The following is a 12,981-nucleotide window of genomic DNA, read 5'->3' as shown; positions in this document are numbered from 1 at the left end:
CACAGCAGAAATCGTTACACGCGACAATTTAATATTTGAAAACAATTCTAAAATTTTTTTCCTGTGCATTTGAATATTTCATAGAGCATGGAAGTGCGTCTTGAAAAACATGAAATTGATGGCAACATATTGAAAATTTATGAACAGCAATGCGCATCGTATTTATTCTATTTCCGTGCAGTCAAATTATAGATGATGCAGTTACGTAAAGAATGAACCGTTTAATGAGTTGTTTGTTTAACTTTAATTGCCCCTTTTATACAAAAGAGTAATTGACCAGGTAACTAATAAACTGTGAAATTCAATGAACAAATAGTGCAGCAATATTCTAGCTTTATATTAAACAGGCTTTTAAATATTATCTTTTCATCAAACTGGAGATTGCTGTCCTAATGACGCTTTAAATATCAAATAGAATCACAAGTGAGATCACCGTATACATCGTACAATGACGTACAGGTCAATTAGCGCCAATTCACAATTAGCGTGACATTTTCATTTCTCAAACTCTCGTTCCACTGATCACTGTCGCGTGCAAATAGGAGCTTTCATTTTTCATTAATATAATATCGCGTTTTATATTATTATTGCATACAACCATATAAGCGTCAATATATCACACGTCATATGAACTAGCATATTACATTTACGAGAAACAAAGATAAATCGTTAGATTATATTGAAAACTCACGTGATGTACGGTCAATTTGATAAATTCGACTCAATTCTTGTAAAAGTAAAGACCATATTACTATGCTATGTTGAAAAATCAATATCTATTTTTAAATCTATTTTCGCATTTAATTATTCATTTTATTCATTATAAATGCAAACGTTATCATCTTGAGTCACGGGTTTCAAAAAATTCTTATTGCTTTTGGCAGACATATTTTAAAATATTATACGTTATGCGATATTATAATGTTGTTTTACTTTACATTTTGCCTTTTTTATTTAAGTTGCACAGTGAAAAAAAAATGATCTAGATATGTGTATCGATTATCGACATTTACACACGTGCGTATCCGCATTTTAAATCAACCGTGGCGTACGCAACGTTTGCAATCAACAACGAATAATAACGTTTGCAATCAATAACAAATAACCTTCTTACGCGTAATTCTCACAGAGGGACGGATGTAGAAAAGTTGTACCAAAGGCATGTTTGCGTGCTCGCGAAAGTTAGCTCGCTGACAACAGAATCCTTTGAGACTAACCTACGCGAGAGTGGACGAACTCGCATTACTAACGCTTGCGAGATTTCCTGCGTGCACGTACCTTTTTATATTCCGCATGTTCTTCTCTTGTGTAGCACTCGCCTCAAAACTGGATCATTTTTTACTAGAACACATACATGTACGCATCCCTCGTAGTTGAAGCTTTTTTTATATTTATATCGCGTTGTCATCCAATTTTTTTTGGTTGAATAGATTTAATATCATTTAAAGCGTAAATTATGCCATGCACATTCAATTTTTGATGGAAAAATTTTAAAACAGACTTATGATATCGGATAATATACCACGGATATTATAAAAAATTTGAGAGATTAAGAAAAAATTGAAAAAATATCGTAAAATAATAACCGCAAAAATATCGTAAAAAAATAATTTGAAAAATTTGATAAACCGGAATATATTTATCAAAGAAATTATTATTTACTATCAATATAAAATTTTTTACTATTTTCGAAAAAGTATTAAGAAAAGTCTTGTATTATATAAAACATGATGTTCAAGATTTAAGATAATGCAAGCTTCAGGACAAAATTTATAATTGTTGGTCTCAAAAATGCAATGTAAAAATAAGATAATCCATTTTCGATGAATTTATAATTGATTTCAATTGAAAAGAAAAGTATCAAAAAGCTATTACTGCTAAAACATCAGCATCAATTAGTAAAATGATTAATATGACATACTATCCTAACTTCTCTGATCAAATGTGAGATAAATTTGATATAATAATATTGTCAAATTAATAGTGCAATGTCATTAAATTAGAAATATCAAATAATTAGCTGTGATATTCGCTTTTGGTTATATCAATCAATTTCTATTTATTTCTATCTTTATCTAATAACAATTATTAATCTTTTGATTGACTATTTGCTCTCGTCAAATAATATCTTTGTATTACTCACATTTAGCGCGTATGTAGCATTTTGATGAATGTCATAGAATAAAAACCCCTTTTTTAATAAAAGAATTATACAAAAAAAGAAAATAATAAAAAAATAATAGTAAAATATTTGTATAATAAAGAATGAGTAATATGTTTTCTCTGAAAAAAGTATTAAAGAATATATCTTGCATTGAATGGCAAGAAACAGAATTACCGGCTCCGGTTACCTTAAATTGAAAGAATAAATTATGAGAATCCAAGGTTGATTGTGACTTTCTCGCAAAATTTGCTTAAAGACACAATTTTAGCAGTGTATGTCTGTGGCAGCCCGTGACATAGACTTTAATTGAAGCAACAAACATTTTTTTTCCGTGTACATACTCCACGCAAGTGCGCGATATTCTTTCAAATTGATGATGTCAGCGGAAAGCATTCTCCAGGATAAAGCTGGACTCTATATATTTGTATTTGTACTTTTCCGCATGCAAATAGATATTACCGAGATTAAATATTGCTCGTGCTCAATTCCATTACTCTATTAGTTAATTTCTTTCTTCATATAATACTATTTTCTTTCAGCGTAAGACTACAAGTATAAAGTTAATCTACAAAGGCCTTTAATTTAAAACTTAAAATTATCCAGACCATGCGGGATTACCTAATAAAGAATCAAAAAATAAATTCTAAATTCTGCTTAACAGTGAAATATTTTGTGAGTTATTTAAATTTGTAACGTTTATTTTTTTTCATAACGCACATAGTACATCATCTTTCGAGGAAATGAAATGTCAAATTTCGGTACTTTCTCTTTTCTGTGCATCAGCGCGGAATAATGCATGAAGTTTTATAGAAAAGGGTGAGCGGGCACAGCAACAACGACGTCAAATGTCGGGAACAAAATTTCAACATTGTGTTCTCTTCACTAGGGATTAATATCGCTTTGCATATTTACATATTCAAGTAACGCCGCGTTTCTTGTCGAAGCAACGGAAAGAATATCGTTACTAAATCCACTCATTACTCTCGAACTAGCGTTAATAGTTGATGCTATAATTATGCGTAAACAATCACCATTATGTATGTGTCTGCGCAATCTTTATTATCTTTAAGATCTATAAGGGATTCAATATTTTTATAGTATATCAAGACAATTTGTAATACAATATCTGCAAATGCTAGATGAATCTTTAATTTTTATAAGTTTCTTTTATAAATACAAATATTTAACATAAATATACAGTTTATCCCTGCATTTAATTCATGATTATATTTTTTATAATACGGTAGATATAAAACAATATAATGTCAAGAACATTTTTATTAATTATGTAAACGATAGAAAAATTAATGTTAAATTAATTGTTCTTAAAATACAAAATATACGTAGCTCGAAACTAAACCGAACTAAATCAAATAAATTAAATGTGTTAAATCACACCAAAGAAAAAAAATAAAAATAAGTTTATGAAAGTTATATAGTATTATCAAAGTAATTTTGCAAAATAAAAAGACTGACGAGAAACGATACTATTTTATGGCGTGTATAAAACACTCGCGACGTGAGATTCCGTTTACTTTCTTTAAATTCATGGAAGAACAGAGTCGGGAATGGTATTCGCGAACATTTCCAGAATGTCGATATCGAGGAGACAGTCTAAAATGTCGGCGGCCTCGGAACGACGTTTAAGATCTGACGTTCGCAATAGGTATACATTCCTCCTGATAAAATTCAGTCACCCTTCTTCAACACTCTTACACTTTTGTCGTATCCATTGCTCGAAGCGCAGAGAACGAAGTACGAAGGGTCGCGACACGCGCGAGGCAAAAAAAGAACGAAGCATGAAGGAGAGAGTGCTGACAGAGGAAGGAAAGAAGGAAGAGGGAATACGGGGTGAATTACAGGATGCGTGGCTGTTTCCCTCCGGGTCGTCTCCATTCCACATTTTTTCCCCAATAGCTTTTCACGAACTCAGATACTGCATTATATGCGAATTTCATAACAACAAAGATAAATCTCTGTTGTTTTCATTATTGACTTTAGCAAGAGCGATAAATATATTACTTTTTATCGGAGATTTAATAAGCCCCGCAATTATTAATATAAATATATTAAATTAATTTTGAATCTGAAGATATAAAATATACATTTATTTATATGTATGCAACAAGTGAAATTTGCTAGAAAACTGTTGCAATAGGTTTTAGCATGTATTTTATATAAATGTAATCTTTTTTTTATAAAAATATTGTTTCCGGACTGTGTCGTTTCTGGTTGTTTTTATTCCAATTGTGTTTATTTATTCAAGTTTTATACTTTATTTTTCTAAACTTGTATTTATTTGCTTATATTCAGATAATTGAAAAACTCAAATGCTACATATATGTGATTATTAAAATGCTTTATTAGAAACATATTCTTATATTTAAATTAAAAAATGAGAATTTAAGTAACACCTATCTTCCTCTCTCATTTGAATGAGCTTCTTGTCGACTTCTATTTTTCTCAATATATAGAAATATGAGATTATTTACAGTCAAGTATATACAATCTAAGTACCCAATATTTTTCAGCAATAATTTATGGAAACATGCGTATAAACTCATTTTATGGATATAAGGCACTTACGCTATCATATGGCAGCAGATATATTTCTTTGTATTTATACGATAACCGTCATTTCGCCTTTTCACATTATCTTGCATAAATTACCTGAAACGTGAATGATAGAAGGATTCAGTTTATTTTGTGTTAGATTTACCGCATGCATTCGCGCGAGCGCGTAGGAAGGAAATAAAAATTCGCGCATTTGCAATCCAAAACAGTACAAGTTCGATATGCGCCGGTTCGGCATATCCAGCGAACTTGCCGCGCTTAACACATTAAATGGGCGACTCGCCGCGGTCGTCTGCAAAACAACCGCCGCAACAAAATTTAATTTTCGCAGTCGTGAGCACAAATAGTTCACGTCAATAAAAAATTGATGGATCTATCGTCCGCGATGGATAAAGAAAAAAGAGAACGGTTTTTAGCGGGAGAAGGAGTCCCCGTTGTCTCCTGCTTTCCATTCTTTAGGTGCAACTTCCTGATACATTGCTTATATATATATATATATTGGGTTGAACGGAAAGTTTGTGCCGTTCAACCCAATACATATATCATGAACTTTACAGCCAGTAGACTGCGATACTCTAAGAAATTTACAGTCTGAAAGATATTGCTGCGCGATATATACCGACCTTTCTGGGTTCTCTTTATGTAGAGGAGGAAATCAACGGAGACGGAAGGTCCTCGCGGGATAAGGAGATGATTTCTGTTCTTAAGAGGGTCCACAGAGGGTAGCTGCGTTCCGAGGCCTATATCTCGCCCTTTGTCTCTTTCTACTTCTCACACTTTCACCGCGCGTGCCAGAAGAGAAACACTATAATGCCTGTCCATCTGTCAATCCGACCTTCCCCCATGTGTACCTTCGATCTTTTGCCTACCAAGAACGAAAGCATTCCATTTCAAGCAATCCGTGAATGGGCGGGTGGGGACTTTTGTTTAATTTCGAGATTGCGCCATGAGACACTCGTTTCGAACGGTGTGGCGTGCACAGATGGGACCCCGTGAGTTTTTCCTTCCATGTTTCATTAGGGAGGAGATACTCGATAGCCTGGATGGTTTCCTTGCATAAATTTATCGCCTCGCTTGGAAAGTTTGATCGCGATTAAAATCACCGTGCGATCGCGAAGGAAGTAATGGAGCGCGTTTGTTTTGCTTAGAAGAGAAAGAGAAAAAGAGAAAGGAAAAGAATGTCTTTAAGAAAATTGCAATGTTGAAATATTTGATAGAAAACGATTAGTATAATAAAAATATGAAAACTGTTATATTTTCCGATCAAGATCATCAAGCAAACACGTAAAATTTTAATAATGAATTGTTTGACTAATTTGGGATAAATATTTCCTTTCGAATTAAAAAAGTTAAAACAATGTAAAAAATTAGAGATTTTTAATGAATTCCTATAATTATATGCAATTAGATACAATTAGATAATAAAATAGAATATTATCATTTTTTATTGCATTATTTGTGGAATTAATGTTTAGAAAAATATTATTTGTTTTTGTGTAAGAATTACATAATCCACAAATAATGCAATAAAGAATAATAATATTCTAAGTTATATCTAAAGATATTTTGATCTCAGAGTATTTTGTTAGCCAAACGATGAATAATCGACCGACCTTCATTATGACAACTAAAAGTGAGGTCGTTATATTTTGATTTTGTACCTTCATAAATATTTAAACTAAAAAGTTAGAACCCCCTAATTTAAACTCGCGTACGTGTCGGGCGCGGTTGAGCGTATTAGTTTCGAGTCATATTTTAAAGCGGAAAATTTTCGTTTAACGTCATCAATTTGCCGAGCAAAATTTGAAAACAAACTTCTGTACCTGATGCACACATTCTTCTGTAAAAGCGAACGCTGGTAGTGATCGCCAACTTTTCCTCCATTACAGAAATCCTGGAGGAAGGATTCAACTGATACGCGTCTAAGCCAGGGATTCTAGAAACTGGGTGACCGGCCAAAGGGTCGATTAGAAACAGTACCTCTCTTTTTGTTCAACAAAGAGGATCAAGAAATCTTATCGTACTTGCGGTCCAGTTGAAGAAAAAGAACCAGAAAAAAAGGGAAAACAAAGGAAGAGGTAGAGGAAGGAGAGAGAAAGAGAGAGAGAGAGAGAGAGAAACGGAAAGTGGAATAGGTTATAGCACTTAAATGTAGGCGGAGGATAAGTAGAGATGTCGAGCACAAGCAGAAAAATGGAATTCCAGACATGACGCTCTAAAATCTCGTGATTGGTGTCAGCGCCTGACTGAGGAGATAAGGCTATCTCAGAAGATCGACCGTGATGGAGGGGAAAACAAATGCTTCGTTTGTTAGGTCAATCTTCCGGAACCTCTCGCTGACCTCTCGCGAGCACCGAGCTTCAAACGAGCCACCCGAAGAGGGTGGAAGAGAAGCGGATGCTAGCAACATCATCAATGTGGTCTCCGCAACCGTGCAGAAGGAAAAGATGGCGGATCTTCTGGGTGACGCTCTTTCGAATAACAATAGCGCCGTTGTCGACGGCAGCATAAAATCGAGTTGGTTCGACGACTCGACGACCGACGCCGTCTCGACCTTGTCGGATTCCACCTCTTCCTTCTTCGCAGAATCCTCGTCGTCGTACTCCACCCCGAGCGTGGACAACTACACCGGCAGCGTGTCCGATCTCTTTGTCTTTGACGACTTGAACGATTACATCAACCGGCTCAACTATAGCGTCTTCGTGAACCTGACGGCCTACTACGGCGACGGCTACGGCGCCGGATTGAATCTCAGCAGTGTGAACTGCACGTCGTCAATAGTCGCCGGGAACGCTGTCAGACCGGGGGATGAGTGCGGTACAATTGCCGGTGTCGACGAAAAGTCGAACAGCTGGTGGGCCCTGATACTCGTGATCGTGCCGTGTTTAACGCTCTTCGGTAACGTGCTCGTCATCTTGGCGGTAGTGAAGGAGCGGGCTCTGCAGACCGTCACCAACTACTTCATCGTCAGCTTAGCGGTCGCCGATCTCCTCGTGGCGGTGCTCGTTATGCCGTTCGCGGTCTACGTACTGGTAAGTCCAGACATTTCTCTTTGCAAACCTATACTATACATTTAATCACACAAAAAGATGATTTCCTTTTAATCAAACGTGTGCTTGTACTTATTTTGAAGCACATATCGTATTTATCAAAAAATTTCCTCAAAAGGATAATTTAAGTTTTAGTTTAAATACATAACGCATTAAACAAATATTTGCAATGTTAATTGCTAAACCTGGTAGTAACTACATAAATATAAAATGTTACTCCTATTAATTGTGCTTGATTATTTAACTGTATAAATATAAATTATATAGTTTCATAGATATGCAACTCACACAGCATATAATTTATTTATTCGTTTATCTCGTGTAGTTATCGCAAAAAATTTGCTCTTTAGAGCAAGAAAGCTTTTTATATCTTCTACGATTAAATATAAAACGTTCTAATAAAACCTAAGGATTTAAATATGTTGCTGTATCAACATTAATTATTAGAATTAATATTTTTAATTATAGATTGTGTTGTATGATTGTGTAAATAAGCAGAAAGTTCCAAGGGTGGAGCCTCGCATCGATCGCAAGTTTAGCTGCTAATTAACGCTATCGTTACATAGCGTTTGCATGTACTCAATTACCGCCCTCACCTTCAAAGTAAACGAAAAACTAAATTGAGTAGTGCTCACTTCTTTTCTCAAATATTTTGATCTCATTAATACATGTATCGGCTATTAAAGAACAATATTTTTTTTGTTAATTAGAAGAAAAAAATAAACCACGCAAAAATCGAAATGTCAACTCGATGTCTACAAGAATAAAAATTGAGACCGATCTGGTACAAGAATACATAACATTTTTACCTCATAATATATTGTGATATATGTATTAACCAAGCCAATTGCTTTTTCAATGGAAATGCTTTGAGAGATTCCTAAACGGGCATAGCAATTATTCATAGAACGTTTAGAACAAACGAGACTGTTGTGTTAAGGCAGTTCGATTCAACGCGACAGTTGAAGTACACGCACGTGAATGAAAACAGAATTAGTCAATTAAAGCCATATCGAATAATTCTATGGATGAATGCCAGTGGCGCGGATCGACCTGTTGTAGAGATAAACATGTTAGCTAATACAAACGTTTTCGAATTCGCCTATATCGCGATCATTAAAAACGTTTTGGCACTGCACATAATGCGTTTTATTCGAAGAAGATTTCGAACACTAAACATTGGCTTTTTAGAGTCTTTATATTATTGTACATAAACAAATTATTTATGTCTGTAAAAAATACTATGCAATATCTCCAATTAATCTAAATAAATTTATCTAAATAAATTACTAATTGATTACAACTGATCGATATGACAATATTATCAATGTTTCGATTATATACGGGAGCGAAAAATCAAAATATATTATTAAAATATTACAATTTTAATAAATTAGTAACAAACTAAGGGTTAAAGAGAAACGGGAATACACACTTATAATAGAAAATAAATTATTGTGTGTATCTAAAGAACATAATGTATCAATTTAAAAATATTTCAAGGACTGTGCATTATGTGTGTGTAAGGTAAAATAAAAGTCACGTAAGAAACTGAGACATTGCCAATTATATAATGTCGTTTGGTGACAATGCATGACGCGACAAAATAAGAGATTATATATAATGATCTAAATGTTGAGTATACATGAACGATATGACGTCGCAAACCACCCGCATTGAATGTTAGTTCACCCAAAGGACTTCCATGCAATCGTCGGTTTAATCGCCGATTAAATACACGCTTCATGCTACGACAAAAGCGCTAGAATAGCTACAATTATAAAGATATTATTGAAGCTAAATACTATTCAGACGTGTCTATAAAGCCCCCAAGAGTCCAATATAATTTTCATTTTGTAAAATATATGTTGTAAAAATATATAGATTTTTAATTAGAAAGTAAAGGCTTTTAAGAATGTAATTAGAAAAATGAAATTAGAAAAAAGGCAAATAAAAACCAGCGTGGTAGGTGAAGCGCATATTTTATTATAACTTCCAAGTTCGTTTAATCATATATTTAAGTGAATGTTTTGGTCTCTTTTTCGGACCATTCTCAACGCAAATTTAAAAGCATCAATAATGAAATGGCGTACAAATAATATATTGTAAAATAAAAAAAGTGTCAATCAAACAATACAAACATAAAATAAATGAATCAAAATATTGTCAAATGTTTGTATCCGTGTTTCATCGACTCTTCTTAATTTTATAATATATTTATACGTAATTTTTTATTGATGCTTTTAAATTTGTGCTGAAGATGAGCCGAAGAAGGGACTGAAACACTAAATATGTAATTAAAAGAATTTATAAGTTCTTTTAATAACATATTTAAATAATAAAATATATGCTTCACCGCGCTGGCTCTTGTCTTTTTTTTTTATTTTAGAGTAATTAGAGTAATTAGGTAAAACAAAGTGAAATAAATAAATTAATATGTCCAAGAAAAAAATATATAATATAGATAAAGACTCTAAAAAAATGGAATTATGTGTGTGCGATATCAAAATAATTAAACAAATATATGTAGATATATAGTTTAACATAACTGATATGTATTATATAAAAACAATATAATAATAATTTGTATTTTTAGTACTGTGTTGGAATTTTAGAATTCGAAGAAGAAACACATGATTTAAAATTGCGCTAGACTTTTGTTTCCATCGTTAGCAGGCCGTTTGCTTATCCCGGCACGTCCCACATAAATTATATCGCAGCGTCCACACGTGATCTTATTTTAAAATCGTCAACGGTGCCAAAAGAGTCGAATGATGTATTTCGTTCCTGATGCGCGTTAGATTTTACAATTGCGACAGCATTAAAGCAGAACGGATACGAGTCGCAAAAAAATCACGGCTACAATTTTTCTAAAAATGCAATTCCAACATGGTCCCATAAGTCAATAGCTACTGATTCAAACTAATCGATCGCGATTTTGATAGATCGAACGGGATATAAAAGTACGATTGGTCAATTAGGGCTGCGTACGTAATCCCAAACGTGCGAACACCCGTCAATGCAGTTTTGTGCACATCCGCATACGTCCCAGATTTTCTGTAGCATACAACTTTATCACGATCGTGTGTGCAACGGAATTGTCGACAAAAACAGATTGCAAAAAAATCCCAGATGAAATTTGTTTTCTCAACCCCGTCGCAAAATATTCCTAAAAATTACCTAGTAATTACAATCAAAAGATTTTAGAGAAGTGTCTTACTAAACTCTTCTAATTATTCTACTAAAATAGAATTTACTAAAACTTTAATTATAAAAAAAGATATACATATATAATATATACATATACATATATATAGTATACACGTTGAATTGTTGGGAATAGTTTATTCATTCTAATAGACATTTATCTTGTTAAAGAGATAATATACAATTTTCATACGCATATTAAGAGAGTTTAGTTTACTAGATTTCATCTCATATTAACTTCAAGCAAATAGTTTAGTGTTTCGAGATTAAGTTAATACCAACTTTAACTACAATTTTCGCGTTAACATGGGCGCTCATATAATAACTGGACGCTATATTCCAAGAAAGTTTGTGACTATAATCAATAAGTTTCTAATCGTCAGCGGAGAGACGTGTTCGCTCCGCGACTGTACGACTTTCCTCTAACTCTGCAACGGATGGAGATAGAGATGGGTGTTTTAATTATACCTTAAATAATTCTATCTACCGCTCGTATCCTTGGCATCTCACGGTACCAGCTGGAGAGCGACCAGCATCGCTCCAGATTACATCGGTATGATAAAATCCAGGTGCATCTACGTTCTAAGTGCAAACACGACGAACGTGCCGAGATCGTCCTTCGGCCGCTTAAACGATCGTTCTGGAGTTTCGCATTAAACGATTTACTAGCGGTGCGTGTATTGTGTATGTGTGTGTGTGTATATGTACCGCAACGAAAGTGTCGCCATTGGGTTAGAGCACTTTACGCTCTCTTTGCAGTGTACTTGGTGTGGCAGTGTCATCCTCCCTTTAACAACGAGTGAAAAATGGTTATTTTCTCTCTCTCTCTCTCTCTCTCTCTCTCTCTCTCTCTCTCTCTCTCTCTCTCTCTCTCTCTCTCTCTCTCTCTCTCTCTCTCTCTCTCTCTCTCTCTCTCTCTCTCTCTCTCTCTCTCTCTCTCTCTCTCTCTCTCTCTCTCTCTCTCTCTCTCTCTCTCTCTCTCTCTCTCTCTCTCTCTCTCTCTCTCTCTCTCTCTCTCTCTCTCTCTCTCTCTCTCTCTCTCTCTCTCTCTCTCTCTCTCTCTCTCTCTCTCTCTCTCTCTCTCTCTCTCTCTCTCTCTCTCTCTCTCTCTCTCTCTCTCTCTCTCTCTCTCTCTCTCTCTCTCTCTCTCTCTCTCTCTCTCTCTCTCTCTCTCTCTCTCTCTCTCTCTCTCTCTCTCTCTCTCTCTCTCTCTCTCTCTCTCTCTCTCTCTCTCTCTCTCTCTCTCTCTCTCTCTCTCTCTCTCTCTCTCTCTCTCTCTCTCTCTCTCTCTCTCTCTCTCTCTCTCTCTCTCTCTCTCTCTCTCTCTCTCTCTCTCTCTCTCTCTCTCTCTCTCTCTCTCTCTCTCTCTCTCTCTCTCTCTCTCTCTCTCTCTCTCTCTCTCTCTCTCTCTCTCTCTCTCTCTCTCTCTCTCTCTCTCTCTCTCTCTCTCTCTCTCTCTCTCTCTCTCTCTCTCTCTCTCTCTCTCTCTCTCTCTCTCTCTCTCTCTCTCTCTCTCTCTCTCTCTCTCTCTCTCTCTCTCTCTCTCTCTCTCTCTCTCTCTCTCTCTCTCTCTCTCTCTCTCTCTCTCTCTCTCTCTCTCTCTCTCTCTCTCTCTCTCTCTCTCTCTCTCTCTCTCTCTCTCTCTCTCTCTCTCTCTCTCTCTCTCTCTCTCTCTCTCTCTCTCTCTCTCTCTCTCTCTCTCTCTCTCTCTCTCTCTCTCTCCGCGCGTTTACATCGCGAATTCCTTCCACTATGCTATTTCTCGACAAAATTTCGCGAGCTCTCGATAACAAAGTCGCAAGTTGCGACGAAAGCTACCATTTTTGACAATCTTGCTATATGTCTAGGTAAAAAATATGTGGTGAAAAAAATTTGATATCTCTAATTTGAAAGAATTGCTTTGTGGAAAAATTGATACACACATTATAATTATTGAAAAAGAGAAAGATAGATAGAGAGATAGATAGATAGAGAGATAGAGAGAGA

General features: G+C 34.9%; 1 protein-coding gene across 3 annotated transcripts in view; it reads left to right on the top strand.

The window, feature by feature from the left end:
• Positions 1–12,981, top strand: part of LOC115233762 (dopamine D2-like receptor) — a 210,876-nt gene that overhangs the window by 5,872 nt on the left and 192,023 nt on the right. For all 3 annotated transcript variants that reach the window (XM_029804331.1, XM_029804329.1, XM_029804328.1), the window contains exon 2: positions 6,628–7,770. In XM_029804331.1, coding sequence (XP_029660191.1) covers positions 7,021–7,770 — 750 coding nt within the window. In that variant the 5' untranslated portion in view covers positions 6,628–7,020. The remainder of the gene's footprint in view (positions 1–6,627; positions 7,771–12,981) is intronic.

Source organism: Formica exsecta, unplaced genomic scaffold (assembly GCF_003651465.1).
Source record: "Formica exsecta isolate Colony F162 unplaced genomic scaffold, ASM365146v1 scaffold191, whole genome shotgun sequence".
In the NCBI taxonomy this organism is placed as follows: Eukaryota; Metazoa; Arthropoda; class Insecta; order Hymenoptera; family Formicidae; genus Formica; species Formica exsecta.
Note: the sequence above shows the minus strand (reverse complement) of the source record. Positions and strands in the feature narration are given on the sequence as shown.